Source organism: Taudactylus pleione, unplaced genomic scaffold (genome assembly GCF_031769625.1).
Source record: "Taudactylus pleione unplaced genomic scaffold, aTauple2 ptg000620l, whole genome shotgun sequence".
In the NCBI taxonomy this organism is placed as follows: Eukaryota; Metazoa; Chordata; class Amphibia; order Anura; family Myobatrachidae; genus Taudactylus; species Taudactylus pleione.
In genome coordinates, this window is record NW_028285022.1 from 565,253 (window position 1) to 582,302 (window position 17,050).

A 17,050-nucleotide genomic window follows, 5' to 3' on the forward strand; every position below is an offset into this window, starting at 1 on the left:
CTCTCAGTGCAATCCTCTATGGGTGTGAGAGTGTGTATGACGGAGGCTCTCAGTGCAATCCTCTATGGGTGTGAGAGTGTGTATGATGGAGGCTCTCAGTGCAATCCTCTATGGGTGTGAGAGTGTGTATGATGGAGGCTCTCGGTGCAATCCTCTATGGGGGTGTGTGTGAGCCCTTTATACAGTGTAGACCCCATTAGTTAAATTATTTCTCCTCCTATCTTGTGCTAGAAGGAAAGAGCATGTAGTGTAATTATTAAGAGCAGCAGATACATGTATGTAGGTGTATAACCTGTAATTAGTGAGTGTGGATGTAATTGTGGCAGTGAGGGGGGGGTCAGATACTGGGCACTTAGAGGTATGTGGTGGGAGATCTATTTGTCTTGTGATTATATTTACTAATAATGACTCTTCCTGTCTTTTCTTTGCACTATTTCTCTATCACTTTATGTCGCTCACATTGTGGGGGGGCAGTATACAGAGGGAGGGTGGGCCGTCCTAGAAAACATATATATGGGGATATGGCACATGGGAAGATCGGCCAGACACACAGATCGATACATAATGGCTTCTCCAGAGAGAGTGAGAGGGGCAGTGGGCACCCGCGGGCCGGGCGGAGGCGGAGAGGCGGCTGGCACCAGTTTCTCTACAAGGATCGACAGCAATTTGAGCGCAAGCTGAAGAAAGTTGATATGACGTATGTGGAGGAGGAGAGGCAGCGGGGACAACGTTTCAGCGATGAGGAGAACGAGGCATTGGTGTCCGGGGTGCTCAGCCATTATAAGGAGCTATGCGGTCACTCCTCGCTGAAGGGCAGTGCCTCCCAGAAACGCCGCCTCTGGCAGGAGGTGGTAAATAAAGTCAATAGTGTAGGGGCAACTTTCAGGACTATTGAGGTGTGTAAGAAGCGATACGGTGACTGCAGGCGGGCGGTGAAACTGAAAATGGCAGCCGTCGAGCACCAGGCGTTGGGCCGCGGAGACCCTCAGGAGCAGATGAGGTTTAACAACTGGGAGGAGAACCTTCGGCAGAAGATGTGCTGTGTGGCAGCGAGTGGACCTCAGCACGTGTTGGACACTTGTGAGCTAGGAGGTAGGAGGTGCTGCGTGCAGTGATACATATGGTGGCAGTGTGGGCTCTGTGCCTGGATGTATAGTAGTAACACAAATATTGGATGTTTTATATCGTGTGTGAGAAATCCCAGTGAGCGTTGTCCTCTGCAGAGCAGCTTAGTACCCGGATTTGGAGACCTCCTGTACCTCACCTTGTACCAATCTTTTCTTACAGACCTCAGCCTGACAGAGAGCAACGGGCACCTGTCCTCGCCCTGGCCGCTGGCCACCATTGATACCTCAAGTAAGAACCTCGGTGTCCTCCCTATACAGTGTACGTATCCCAGACCCCTCTGTGTAACACACATTATACCTGGATAGTATCAGCGTCACCTTATACTGAACTTTGTGTCTTATATTAATACTAATATTCCTTCCAGTCACCTGGTAACGGATGGCACAAAGCATGCCGCATCTCAGCTCCTGTGGTACCACACATCCCAGCATGCCCTGTCACAGCTTTTCTGTAAGGACATCCCACAACTGTGGCAGGGCATGCTGGGATTGGTAGTTCCACAGCAGATAGAGTAGCAGATGTAGCTGCCTAGCCCTGCATTAAAGGGTCTGTAACCTCCTCGCTGTTCTTCGTGCACTTGTTCCTAGCACAGGGAATAGGGTGTCGTACAAGAGAAACTAATATATAGAGTGAGGTGCGCAATTATGCTCAATAGAGAACAATAAAAAGAATTAGATCTACAAAGCTGCTACAATAAGTGGGAACTACAACCAACCAAAATGGATATATAGACAACAAGAAACGAATTTAGCGCTTGTAGAAACAAATTGCAAACAATTTAATATCAATATAACAATCAATTAAAAGCGATATGACATGTGCAAAAATGACAATACCCGGCCGCTTATCAGAGGGAGAAAGAGAGATTCTGTCTACAATGACGAATACTCCAAAGATAAGACAATGGGAACAAGAGTAGTGGGGATATCACGGAGAGAATCCACCGATAATGTATAACGGATGAGCACAATGATACAGCAACCGGTAACCAGCTATGTATGTGCTCCAACCAGAATACTTCCATTGGGGCCGGGATAATAAATCTCTAGGTCTTGCGGCTCCTCTTATCCTCAGTGTCCAGTGAGGGAAATGCTGCTATGTGCGGCTGATCCGTCTACGCTGACCGCAGCACCTTGGCCTGTATACGTTATCCTTACATTATGTGCGGCGGACCCGTCTACGCTGACCTCAGCACCTTGGCCTGTATACGTTATCCTTACATTATGTGCGGCTGATCCGTCTACGCTGACCGCAGCACCTTGGCCTGTATACGTTATCCTTACATTATGTGCGGCTGATCCGTCTACGCTGACCGCAGCACCTTGGCCTGTATACGTTATCCTTACATTATGTGCGGCGGACCCGTCTACGCTGACCTCAGCACCTTGGCCTGTATACGTTATCCTTACATTATGTGCGGCTGATCCGTCTACGCTGACCGCAGCACCTTGGCCTGTATACGTTATCCTTACATTATGTGCGGCTGATCCGTCTACGCTGACCGCAGCACCTTGGCCTGTATACGTTATCCTTACATTATGTGCGGCGGACCCGTCTACGCTGACCTCAGCACCTTGGCCTGTATACGTTATCCTTACATTATGTGCGGCTGATCCGTCTACGCTGACCGCAGCACCTTGGCCTGTATACGTTATCCTTACATTATGTGCGGCTGATCCGTCTACGCTGACCGCAGCACCTTGGCCTGTATACGTTATCCTTACATTATGTGCGGCTGATCCGTGATTGCTGACCGCAGCACCTTGGCCTGTATACGTTATCCTTACATTATGTGCGGCTGATCCGTCTACGCTGACCGCAGCACCTTGGCCTGTATAAGTTATCCTTACATTATGTGCGGCTGATCCGTCTACGCTGACCGCGGCACCTTGGCCTGTATACGTTATCCTTACATAATGTGCGGCTGATCCGTCTACGCTGACCGCAGCACCTTGGCCTGTATAAGTTATTCTTACATTATGTGCGGCTGATCCGTCTACGCTGACCGCAGCATCTTGGCCTGTATACGTTATCCTTACACTATGTGCGGCTGATCCGTCTACGCTGACTGCAGCACCTCGGCCTGTATACGTTATCCTTACACTATGTGCGGCTGATCCATGATTGCTGACCGCGGCACCTTGGCCTGTATACGTTATCCTTACACTATGTGCGGCTGTACCATGATTGCTGACCGCGGCACCTTGGCCTGTATACGTTATCCTTACATTATGTGCGGCTGATACGTCTACGCTAACCGCGGCACCTTGGCATGTATACGTTATCCTTACATTATGTGCGGCTGATCCGTCTACGCTGACCGCGGCACCTCGGCCTGTATACATTATCCTTACATTATGTGCGGCTGATCCGTCTACGCTGACGGCAGCACCTTGGCCTGTATAAGTTATCCTTACATTATGTGCGGCTGATCCGTCTACGCTGACCGCAGCACCTTGGCCTGTATACGTTATTCTTACATTATGTGCGGCTGATCCATCTACGCTGACCGCTGCACCTTGGCCTGTATACGTTATCCTTACACTATGTGCGGCTGATCCGTGATTGCTGACCGCGGCACCTTGGCCTGTATACGTTATCCTTACATTATGTGCGGCTGATCCGTGATTGCTGACCGCAGCACCTTGGCCTTTATACGTTATCCTTACATTATGTGCGGCTGATCCATCTACGCTGACCGCGGCACCTTGGCCTGTATACGTTATCCTTACGCTATGTGCGGCTGATCCATCTACACTGACCGCAGCACCTTGGCCTTTATACGTTATCCTCACATTATGTGCGGCTGATCCGTCTACGCTGACTGCAGCACCATGGCCTGTATACATTATCCTTACATTATGTGCGGCTGATCCGTCTACGCTGACCGCAGCACCTTGGCCTGTATACTTTATACTTACACTATGTGCGGCTGATCCGTCTACGCTGACCGCAGCACCTTGGCCTGTATACGTTATCCTTACATTATGTGCGGCTGATCCGTGTGTGCTGACCGCGGCACCTTGGCCTATATACGTTATCCTTACATTATGTGCGGCTGATCAGTGTACGCTGTCCGCGGCACCTTGGCCTGTATACGTTATCCTTACACTATGTGCGGCTGATCCGTCTACGCTGACCGCGGCACCTTGGCCTGTATACGTTATCCTTACAGTATGTGCGGCTGATCCGTGTATACTGACCGCAGCACCTTGGCCTGTATACGTTATCCTTACATTATGTGCGGCTGATCCGTCTACGCTGACCGCAGCACCTTGGCCTGTATACGTTATCCTTACATTATGTGCGGCTGATCCGTGTATACTGACCGCAGCACCTTGGCCTGTATACGTTATCCTTACATTATGTGCGGCTGATCCGTCTACGCTGACCGCAGCACCTTGGCCTGTATACGTTATCCTTACATTATGTGCGGCTGATCCGTGTATACTGACCGCAGCACCTTGGCCTGTATACGTTATCCTTACATTATGTGCGGCTGATCCGTCTACGCTGACCGCAGCACCTTGGCCTGTATACGTTATCCTTACATTATGTGCGGCTGATCCATGATTGCTGACCGCAGCACCTTGGCCTTTATACGTTATCCTTACATTATGTGCGGCTGATCCATCTACGCTGACCGCGGCACCTTGGCCTGTATACGTTATCCTTACATTATGTGCGGCTGATCCGTGATTGCTGACCGCGGCACCTTGGCCTGTATACGTTATCCTTACATTATGTGCGGCTGATCCGTGATTGCTGACCGCAGCACCTTGGCCTTTATACGTTATCCTTACATTATGTGCGGCTGATCCATGATTGCTGACCGCGGCACCTTGGCCTGTATACGTTATCCTTACATTATGTGCGGCTGATCCGTCTACGCTGACCGCAGCACCTTGGCCTGTATAAGTTATCCTTACATTATGTGCGGCTGATACGTCTACGCTAACCGCGGCACCTTGGCATGTATACGTTATCCTTACATTATGTGCGGCTGATCCGTCTACGCTGACCGCAGCACCTCGGCCTGTATACGTTATCCTTACATTATGTGCGGCTGATCCGTCTACGCTGACCGCAGCACCTTGGCCTGTATAAGTTATCCTTACATTATGTGCGGCTGATCCGTCAACGCTGACCGCAGCACCTTGGTCTGTATACGTTATTCTTACATTATGTGCGGCTGATCCATCTACGCTGACCGCAGCACCTTGGCCTGTATACGTTATCCTTACACTATGTGCGGCTGATCCGTGATTGCTGACCGCGGCACCTTGGCCTGTATACGTTATCCTTACATTATGTGCGTCTGATCCGTGATTGCTGACCGCAGCACCTTGGCCTTTATACGTTATCCTTACATTATGTGCGGCTGATCCATCTACGCTGACCGCGGCACCTTGGCCTGTATACGTTATCCTTACGCTATCTGCGGCTGATCCATCTACACTGACCGCGGCACCTTGGCCTGTATACGTTATCCTTACATTATGTGCGGCTGATCCATCTACGCTGACCGCGGCACTTTGGCCTGTATACGTTATCCTTACGCTATGTGCAGCTGATCCATCTATGCTGACCGCAGCACCTTGGCCTGTATACGTTATCCTTACATTATGTGCGGCTGATCCATCTACGCTGACTGCGGCACCTTGGCCTTTATACGTTATCCTCACATTATGTGCGGCTGATCCGTCTACGCTGACCGCAGCACCATGGCCTGTATACGTTATCCTTACATTATGTGCGGCTGATCCGTCTACGCTGACCGCAGCACCTTGGCCTGTATACTTTATACTTACACTATGTGCGGCTGATCCGTCTACGCTGACTGCAGCACATTGGCCTGTATACGTTATCCCTACATTATGTGCGGCTGATCCGTTTACGCTGACCGCAGCACCTTGGCCTGTATACGTTATCCTTACATTATGTGCGGCTGATCCGTGTATGCTGACCGCGGCACCTTGGCCTGTATACGTTATCCTTACATTATGTGCGGCTGATCTGTCTACGCTTACCGCGGCACCTTGGCCTGTATACGTTATCCTTACAGTATGTGCGGCTGATCCGTGTATACTGACCGCAGCACCTTGGCCTGTATACGTTATCCTTACATTATGTGCGGCTGATCCGTCTACGCTGACCGCAGCACCTTGGCCTGTATACGTTATCCTTACATTATGTGCGGCTGATCCATGTATACTGACCGCAGCACCTTGGCCTGTATACGTTATCCTTACATTATGTGCGGCTGATCCGTCTACGCTGACCGCAGCACCTTGGCCTGTATACGTTATCCTTACATTATGTGCGGCTGATCCGTGTATACTGACCGCAGCACCTTGGCCTGTATACGTTATCCTTACATTATGTGCGGCTGATCAATCTACGCTGACCGCGGCACCTTGGCCTGTATACGTTATCCTTACATTATGTGCGGCTGATCCGTGATTGCTGACCGCGGCACCTTGGCCTTTATACGTTATCCTTACATTATGTGCGGCTGATCCATCTACGCTGACCGCGGCACCTTGGCCTGTATACGTTATCCTTACATTATGTGCGGCTGATCCGTGATTGCTGACCGCGGCACCTTGGCCTGTATACGTTATCCTTACATTATGTGCGGCTGATCCGTGATTGCTGACCGCAGCACCTTGGCCTTTATACGTTATCCTTACATTATGTGCGGCTGATCCGTCTACGCTGACCGCAGCACCTTGGCCTTTATACGTTATCCTTACATTATGTGCGGCTGATCCATCTACGCTGACCGCGGCACCTTGGCCTGTATACGTTATCCTTACATTATGTGCGGCTGATCCGTGATTGCTGACCGCGGCACCTTGGCCTTTATACGTTATCCTTACATTATGTGCGGCTGATCCATCTACGCTGACCGCGGCACCTTGGCCTGTATACGTTATCCTTACATTATGTGCGGCTGATCCGTGATTGCTGACCGCGGCACCTTGGCCTGTATACGTTATCCTTACATTATGTGCGGCTGATCCGTGATTGCTGACCGCAGCACCTTGGCCTTTATACGTTATCCTTACATTATGTGCGGCTGATCCATATACGCTGACCGCGGCACCTTGGCCTGTATACGTTATCCTTACGCTATGTGCGGCTGATCCATCTACACTGATCGCGGCACCTTGGCCTGTATACGTTATCCTTACATTATGTGCGGCTGATCCATCTACGCTGACCGCGGCACCTTGGCCTGTATACGTTATCCTTACGCTATGTGCGGCTGATCCATCTATGCTGACCGCAGCACCTTGGTCTGTATACGTTATCCTTACATTATGTGTGGCTGATCCGTGATTGCTGACCGCGGCACCTTGGCCTGTATACGTTATCCTTACATTATGTGCGGCTGATCCGTCTACGCTGACCGCAGCACCTTGGCCTGTATAAGTTATTCTTACATTATGTGCGGCTGATCCGTCTACGCTGACCGCAGCACCTTGGCCTGTATACGTTATCCTTACACTATGTGCGGCTGATCCATGATTGCTGACCGCGGCACCTTGGCCTGTATACGTTATCCTTTCATTATGTGCGGCTGATACGTCTACGCTAACCGCGGCACCTTGGCATGTATACGTTATCCTTACATTATGTGCGGCTGATCCGTCTACGCTGACCGCAGCACCTCGGCCTGTATACGTTATCCTTACATTATGTGCGGCTGATCCGTCTACGCTGACCGCAGCACCTTGGCCTGTATAAGTTATCCTTACATTATGTGCAGCTGATCCGTCAACGCTGACCACAGCACCTTGGCCTGTATACGTTATCCTTACACTATGTGCGGCTGATCCGTGATTGCTGACCGCGGCACCTTGGCCTGTATACGTTATCCTTACATTATGTGCGGCTGATCCGTGATTGCTGACCGCAGCACCTTGGCCTGTATACGTTATCCTTACATTATGTGCGGCTGATCCATGTATACTGACCGCAGCACCTTGGCCTTTATACGTTATCCTTACATTATGTGCGGCTGATCCATCTACGCTGACCGCGGCACCTTGGCCTGTATACGTTATCCTTACATTATGTGCGGCTGATCCGTGATTGCTGACCGCGGCACCTTGGCCTGTATACGTTATCCTTACATTATGTGCGGTTGATCCGTGATTGCTGACCGCAGCACCTTGGAATTTATACGTTATCCTTACATTATGTGCGGCTGATCCATATACGCTGACCGCGGCACCTTGGCCTGTATACGTTATCCTTACGCTATGTGCGGCTGATCCATCTACACTGATCGCGGCACCTTGGCCTGTATACGTTATCCTTACATTATGTGCGGCTGATCCATCTACGCTGACCGCGGCACCTTGGCCTGTATACGTTATCCTTACGCTATGTGCGGCTGATCCATCTATGCTGACCGCAGCACCTTGGTCTGTATACGTTATCCTTACATTATGTGTGGCTGATCCGTGATTGCTGACCGCGGCACCTTGGCCTGTATACGTTATCCTTACATTATGTGCGGCTGATCCGTCTACGCTGACCGCAGCACCTTGGCCTGTATAAGTTATTCTTACATTATGTGCGGCTGATCCGTCTACGCTGACCGCAGCACCTTGGCCTGTATACGTTATCCTTAAACTATGTGCGGCTGATCCATGATTGCTGACCGCGGCACCTTGGCCTGTATACGTTATCCTTACATTATGTGCGGCTGATACGTCTACGCTAACCGCGGCACCTTGGCATGTATACGTTATCCTTACATTATGTGCGGCTGATCCGTCTACGCTGACCGCAGCACCTCGGCCTGTATACGTTATCCTTACACTATGTGCGGCTGATCCATGATTGCTGACCGCGGCACCTTGGCCTGTATACGTTATCCTTACATTATGTGCGGCTGATCCGTGATTGCTGACCGCAGCACCTGGGCCTTTATACGTTATCCTTACATTATGTGCGGCTGATCCATCTACGCTGACCGCGGCACCTTGGCCTGTATACGTTATCCTTACGCTATGTGCGGCTGATCCATCTACACTGACCGCGGCACCTTGGCCTGTATAAGTTATCCTTACATTATGTGCAGCTGATCCGTCAACGCTGACCGCAGCACCTTGGCCTGTATACGTTATCCTTACACTATGTGCGGCTGATCCGTGATTGCTGACCGCGGCACCTTGGCCTGTATACGTTATCCTTACATTATGTGCGGCTGATCCGTGATTGCTGACCGCAGCACCTGGGCCTTTATACGTTATCCTTACATTATGTGCGGCTGATCCATCTACACTGACCGCGGCACCTTGGCCTGTATACGTTATCCTTACATTATGTGCGGCTGATCCGTGATTGCTGACCGCGGCACCTTGGCCTGTATACGTTATCCTTACATTATGTGCGGCTGATCCGTGATTGCTGACCGCAGCACCTTGGCCTTTATACGTTATCCTTACATTATGTGCGGCTGATCCATCTACACTGACCGCGGCACCTTGGCCTGTATACGTTATCCTTACATTATGTGCGGCTGATCCGTGATTGCTGACCGCGGCACCTTGGCCTGTATACGTTATCCTTACATTATGTGCGGCTGATCCATGATTGCTGACCGCAGCACCTTGGCCTTTATACGTTATCCTTACATTATGTGCGGCTGATCTATATACGCTGACCGCGGCACCTTGGCCTGTATACGTTATCCTTACGCTATGTGCGGCTGATCCATCTACACTGACCGCGGCACCTTGGCCTGTATACGTTATCCTTACATTATGTGCGGCTGATCCATCTACGCTGACCGCGGCACCTTGGCCTGTATACGTTATCCTTACGCTATGTGCGGCTGATCCATCTATGCTGACCGCTGCACCTTGGCCTGTATACGTTATCCTTACATTATGTGCGGCTGATCCGTGTATACTGACCGCAGCACCTTGGCCTGTATACGTTATCCTTACATTATGTGCGGCTGATCCATGATTGCTGACCGCAGCACCTTGGCCTTTATACGTTATCCTTACATTATGTGCGGCTGATCCATCTACGCTGACCGCGGCACCTTGGCCTGTATACGTTATCCTTACGCTATGTACGGCTGATCCATCTACACTGACCGCGGCACCTTGGCCTGTATACGTTATCCTTACATTCTGTGCGGCTGATCCATCTACACTGACCGCGGCACTTTGGCCTGTATACGTTATCCTTACGCTATGTGCGGCTGATCCGTCTACGCTGACCGCAGCACCTTGGCCTGTATACATTATCCTTACATTATGTGCGGCTGATCCGTGTATACTGACCGCAGCACCTTGGCCTGTATACGTTATCCTTACATTATGTGCGGCTGATCCATGATTGCTGACCGCAGCACCTTGGCCTTTATACGTTATCCTTACATTATGTGCGGCTGATCCATCTACGCTGACCGCGGCACCTTGGCCTGTATACGTTATCCTTACACTATGTGCGGCTGATCCGTGATTGCTGACCGCGGCACCTTGGCCTGTATACGTTATCCTTACATTATGTGCGGCTGATCCGTGATTGCTGACCGCAGCACCTTGGCCTTTATACGTTATCCTTACATTATGTGCGGCTGATCAATCTACGCTGACCGCGGCACCTTGGCCTGTATAAGTTATCCTTACGCTATGTGCGGCTGATCCATCTACGCTGACCGCGGCACTTTGGCCTGTATACGTTATCTTTACGCTATGTGCGGCTGATCCGTCTACGCTGACCGCAGCACCTTGGCCTGTATACGTTATCCTTACATTATGTGCGGCTGATCCGTGTATACGGACCGCAGCACCTTGGCCTGTATACGTTATCCTTACATTATGTGCGGCTGATCCGTCTACGCTGACCGCAGCACCTTGGCCTGTATACGTTATCCTTACATTATGTGCGGCTGATCCATGATTGCTGACCGCAGCACCTTGGCCTTTATACGTTATCCTTACATTATGTGCGGCTGATCCATCTACGCTGACCGCAGCACCTTGGCCTGTATACGTTATTCTTACATTATGTGCGGCTGATCCGTCTACGCTGACCGCAGCACCTCGGCCTGTATACGTTATCCTTACATTATGTGCGGCTGATCCATGTATACTGACCGCGGCACTTTGGCCTGTATACGTTATCCTTACATTATGTGCGGCTGATCCATCTACGCTGACCGCAGCACCTTGGCCTTTATACGTTATCCTTACATTATGTGCGGCTGATCCATCTACGCTGACCGCGGCACCTTGGCCTGTATACGTTATCCTTACGCTATGTGCGGCTGATCCATCTACACTGACCGCGGCACCTTGGCCTGTATACGTTATCCTTACATTATGTGCGGCTGATCCATCTACGCTGACCGCGGCACTTTGGCCTGTATACGTTATCCTTACGCTATGTGCGGCTGATCCATCTATGCTGACCGCAGCACCTTTGCCTGTATACGTTATCCTTACATTATGTGCGGCTGATCCATCTACGCTGACCGCAGCACCTTGGCCTTTATACGTTATCCTCACATTATGAGCGGCTGATCCGTCTACGCTGACCGCAGCACCTTGGCCTGTATACGTTATCCTTACATTATGTGCGGCTGATCCGTCTACGCTGACCGCAGCACCTTGGCCTGTATACGTTATCCTTACATTATGTGCGGCTGATCCGTCTACGCTGACCGCAGCACCTTGGCCTGTATACGTTATCCTTACATTATGTGCGGCTGATCCGTTTACGCTGACTGCAGCACCTTGGCCTGTATACGTTATCCTTACATTATGTGCGGCTGATCAGTGTACGCCGAACGTGGCACCTTGGCCTGTATACGTTATCCTTACACTATGTGCGGCTGATCCGTCTACGCTGACCGCAGCACCTTGGCCTGTATACGTTATCCTTACATTATGTGCGGCTGATCCGTGTATACTGACCGCAGCACCTTGGCCTGTATACGTTATCCTTACATTATGTGCGGCTGATCAGTCTACGCTGACCGCAGCACCTTGGCCTGTATACGTTATCCTTACATTATGTGCGGCTGATCCATGATTGCTGACCGCAGCACCTTGGCCTTTATACGCTATCCTTACATTATGTGCAGCTGATCCGTCTACGCTGACTGCAGCACCTTGGCCTGTATACGTTATCCTTACATTATGTGCGGCTGATCCGGGATTGCTGACCGCGGCACCTTGGCCTGTATACGTTATCCTTACACTATGTGCGGCTGATCCGTGATTGCTGACCGCGGCACCTTGGTCTGTATACGTTATCCTTACACTATGTGCGGCTGATCCGTCTACGCTGACCGCAGCACCTTGGCCTGTATACGTTATCCTTACATTATGTGCGGCTGATCCATGATTGCTGACCGCAGCACCTTGGCCTTTATACGCTATCCTTACATTATGTGCAGCTGATCTGTCTACGCTGACTGCAGCACCTTGGCCTGTATACGTTATCCTTACATTATGTGCGGCTGATCCGGGATTGCTGACCGCGGCACCTTGGCCTGTATACGTTATCCTTACACTATGTGCGGCTGATCCGTGATTGCTGACCGCGGCACCTTGGTCTGTATACGTTATCCTTACACTATGTGCGGCTGATCCGTCTACGCTGACCGCAGCACCTTGGCCTGTATACGTTAGTACACACAGTGGAGACGTAGAGATTTATTATCCCGGCCCCAATGGAAGTATTCTGGTTGGAGCACATACATAGCTGGTTACCGGTTGCTGTATCATTGTGCTCATCCGTTATACATTATCGGTGGATTCTCTCCGTGATATCCCCACTACTCTTGTTCCCATTGTCTTATCTTTGGAGTATTCATCATTGTAGACAGAATCTCTCTTTCTCCCTCTGATAAGCGGCCGGGTATTGTCATTTTTGCACATGTCATATCGCTTTTAATTGATTGTTATATTGATATTAAATTGTTTGTAATTTGTTTCTACAAGCGCTAAATTCGTTTCTTTTTGTCAATAGGGTGTGGTGCCTGCCGTGTATCTGACCCCACACAAACATTGTCACTAGAGCACGCCCGCCGCCCAGGCGTTACTATAGAGAGATTATCACAATTTACCAACGCCGGTATGCATCATGCATACCGCCCACAGCCTAAAAAGTGACAGTTAAGAGCTGATTGGTTGGTACTTTATCTCTCTCCAAAGGGGCATTTTTCTGAAGCTGATTTTTACACACAATTATGTGGAGACTGCAGTAACGGTATAATGTTATTTATCATTCCTATGTACTAATAGCATTATACAGAATTCTGCACTGTGCTGTTTATCATTCCCATGTACTAATAGCATTATACAGAAATCTGCATTGTGCTATGTATCATTCCTATGTACTAATAGCGTTATACAGAAATCTGCACTGTGCTATGTATCATTCCTACGAACTAATAGCGTTATACAGAAATCTGCACTGTACTGTGTATCATTCCTATGTACTAATAGCGTTATACAGAAATCTGCACTGTGCTATGTATCATTCCTATGTACTAATAGCATTATACAGAAATCTGCACTGTGCTATGCATCATTCCTATGTACTAATAGCGTTATACAGAAATCTGCACTGTGCTATGTATCATTCCTATGTACTAATAGCGTTATACAGATATCTGCACTGTGCTGTGTATCATTCCTATGTACTAATAGCATTATACAGAAATCTGCACTGTGCTATGTATCATTCCTATGTACTAATAGCGTTATACAGAAATCTGCACTGTGCTATGTATCATTCCTATGTACTAATAGCATTATACAGAAATCTGCACTGTGCTATGCATCATTCCTATGTACTAATAGCGTTATACAGATATCTGCACTGTGCTGTGTATCATTCCTATGTACTAATAGCATTATACAGAAATCTGCACTGTGCTATGTATCATTCCTATGTACTAATAGCATTATACAGAAATCTGCACTGTGCTGTGTATCATTCCTATGTACTAATAGCGTTATACAGATATCTGCACTGTGCTATGTATCATTCCTATGTACTAATAGCGTTATACAGAAATCTGCACTGTGCTATGTATCATTCCTATGTACTAATAGCATTATACAGAAATCTGCACTGTGCTGTGTATCATTCCTATGTACTAATAGCATTATACAGAAATCTGCACTGTGCTGTGTATCATTCCTATGTACTAATAGCATTATACAGATATCTGCACTGTGCTATGTATCATTCCTATGTACTAATAGCTTTATACAGAAATCTGCACTGTGCTGTGTATCATTCCTATGTACTAATAGCATTATACAGAAATCTGCACTGTGCTGTGTATCATTCCTATGTACTAATAGCGTTATACAGAAATCTGCACTGTGCTATGTATCATTCCTATGTACTAATAGCGTTATACAGAAATCTGCACTGTGCGATGTATCATTCCTATGTACTAATAGCGTTATACAGAAATCTGCACTGTGCTATGTATCATTCCTATGTACTAATAGCGTTATACAGAAATCTGCACTGTGCTGTGTATCATTCCTATGTACTAATAGCGTTATACAGATATCTGCACTGTGCTATGTATCATTCCTATGTACTAATAGCTTTATACAGAAATCTGCACTGTGCTATGTATCATTCCTATGTACTAATAGCTTTATACAGAAATCTGCACTGTGCTATGTATCATTCCTATGTACTAATAGCGTTATACAGAAATCTTCCAATCTCTCCCCTGCAGTCCCGGAAGCTGGCGCTGTGCGCATATGCGGTGTCAGCTTCCCCCGAGGAAGTCTCTCACTTCTGTAAAAGACTTATACTAAATGCCGGGGATATAACTCGCAGGGATAAAGGTTATCGCAACCGCTGTCCCTGTGCGTTTCCCTTGGTACATAGTGGGGATATGGGCCCTCATTCCGAGCCGTACACTCTGAGCAGAGCGCGCGCTCTGAATGAGGGCCGGGCTCCATGAAAATGGAGCGTCCTCCTGGACGCTCGTATAGCTGTGGGTCACCACCCACAGGCTATACGAGCGTGCATTGTGATGGCCACGATGGTCGTGACCATCGCGACCATCGAAATTGCGAGCCGGAGCCTGCGGTTGAGGTTTTCAACCGCAAGCTCCGGAGTGATTTTGGCTCTATCAGAGCCAAAATCACTCCCACTGACATCACTAGTGATGTCAGTGGGCCGGCTTTTGACGGGAGGCGTTCCCGTGGGAACGCCCGTCAGGAAGGCACGCCCCCGGCACGCCCACCAAAGGGGGCGTGCTGTCAATCAACATTGACAGCACGCCCCTTTTGATCGGACACAACGAGCGAAGGACTTTCCTTCGCTCGTCGCGTCTGACGCATGCGCACGACGGAGCTCCCTCCATCGTGCGCATGCTCAGTCCATAACATCGACCCACTTGCGAGCGGACAGCCGCTCGCGAGTGGGTCTGAATCAGGCCCATTGTCATTCAAAATGAAAATATTCCCAGCGAGATGGATACATAATAAACGTGGCAGTGCTGCGATTATTAGTACATAGACCCCTAAGGCTTAGTGCAGGGAGGAGATAAGAAAGCACAATGGGTAAGAGAACACAAACAATGTCATCTCTGCTGAATTGTGGCCTTTGCAGAAATTCACTATCCCAGAAACTAACTAATGTCCTAAAACAAAAATAATTTTATGGCGTCCATCCCTAATAGGTACATGAGGCCCAGCCAATCACAGCAGCTGTTCCCAGAGTCTCCCATCATCCTCTCTGATTTCTGTCCTTATAGAAATGACCGCTGTCTGGTTACTAATATTACTTAGCTGATAGGAACTTTCCTTCAGTCACTCAGGTCATCCAGCCCCCGGCGGACGAGCCTGTCTCCGACTGCGAAGAAGCCACCTCTCCACTCGACATCCAGCTTGTGAGCGAGTCCGAGGAAGAAGCCCCCTCTACTCCTGCAGCCCACCCTGTCCACGGTGAAGGATCCCCTACAGATGAACCCCACCAATTCCACAAAATACCCGTCCAACCCGACATCGGCCAGTTTGCAAATGTGCAGGAGCCCCTGGGGGCCGAGCAGCATTACCTTCCGCTGCAGGACGACTATAACAGGGGTCTCTGGCACCTGAAACAGTCTCACAACACGGAGCTGCACAAGCTACGGAAAAACGTGGTGGACGGCAACGCCAATATAGTGCAGCATCTGGAGGGGCTGTCCTCAGAGGTGCGGGAGCTGAACGCCCACGTGCGCCAGATACACATGAACCAGGCACACTTCAATCTCATGTTTCAGAATTATCTCAGTGACACCAAACAGTTTTATGGGGCGATGGTACAAGCCATGAAAACCCTCCAACAAGCCCCGGCCATAAGTCCCATGGCCTCAGCGGCTTCATCTCCCGTGCCGTCACCCAAACCTCCTACCATGCAAACCACTCCGAACCACCTGCTACTGTCAGCCATGTCTGACTTCACAGTCCCGTCACCAGCAGGTTCGGCAGAACCGGCATCCGCCTCCTCCACCGCCTCGGAGGTCTGCACCAGCAACCACCACGCCAGGAAGTCATTCTCCTCTTTGCAGCACAAGCTGCTAAAAAAACATTGAGGTGTCAGGAAAACAGGGGGGCGTTCTGCAGGAAAACAGGGGGCGTTCTGCCGGAAAACAGGGGGCCGTTCTGCAGAAAAACGGGGGGGTGTTCTGCAGGAAAACAGGGGGGCGTTCTGCAGGAAAACAGGGGGGCGTTCTGCAGGAAAACAGGGGGGCGTTCTGCAGGAAAACAGGGGGGCGTTCTGCAGGAAAACAGGGGGGCGTTCTGCAGGAAAACAGGGGGGCGTTCTGCAGGAAAACAGGGGGGCGTTCTGCAGGAAAACAGGGGGGCGTTCTGCAGGAAAACAGGGGGGCGTTCTGCAGGAAAACAGGGGGGCGTTC

General features: G+C 49.7%; 1 protein-coding gene across 4 annotated transcripts in view; it reads left to right on the forward strand.

The window, feature by feature from the left end:
* LOC148479327 (uncharacterized) overlaps positions 1–16,805 on the forward strand; it is a 39,602-nt gene extending 22,797 nt beyond the window's left edge. For 3 of the 4 annotated variants that reach the window (XM_088454602.1, XM_088454603.1, XM_088454605.1), the window contains 3 exons: positions 475–1,092; positions 1,288–1,386; positions 15,963–16,805. In XM_088454602.1, coding sequence (XP_088310728.1) covers positions 475–1,092; positions 1,288–1,386; positions 15,963–16,726 — 1,481 coding nt within the window. In that variant the 3' untranslated portion in view covers positions 16,727–16,805. The remainder of the gene's footprint in view (positions 1–474; positions 1,093–1,287; positions 1,387–15,962) is intronic. The other variant, XM_088454604.1, reaches the window with a different exon arrangement.
* Positions 16,806–17,050: the final 245 nt, after the last annotated feature.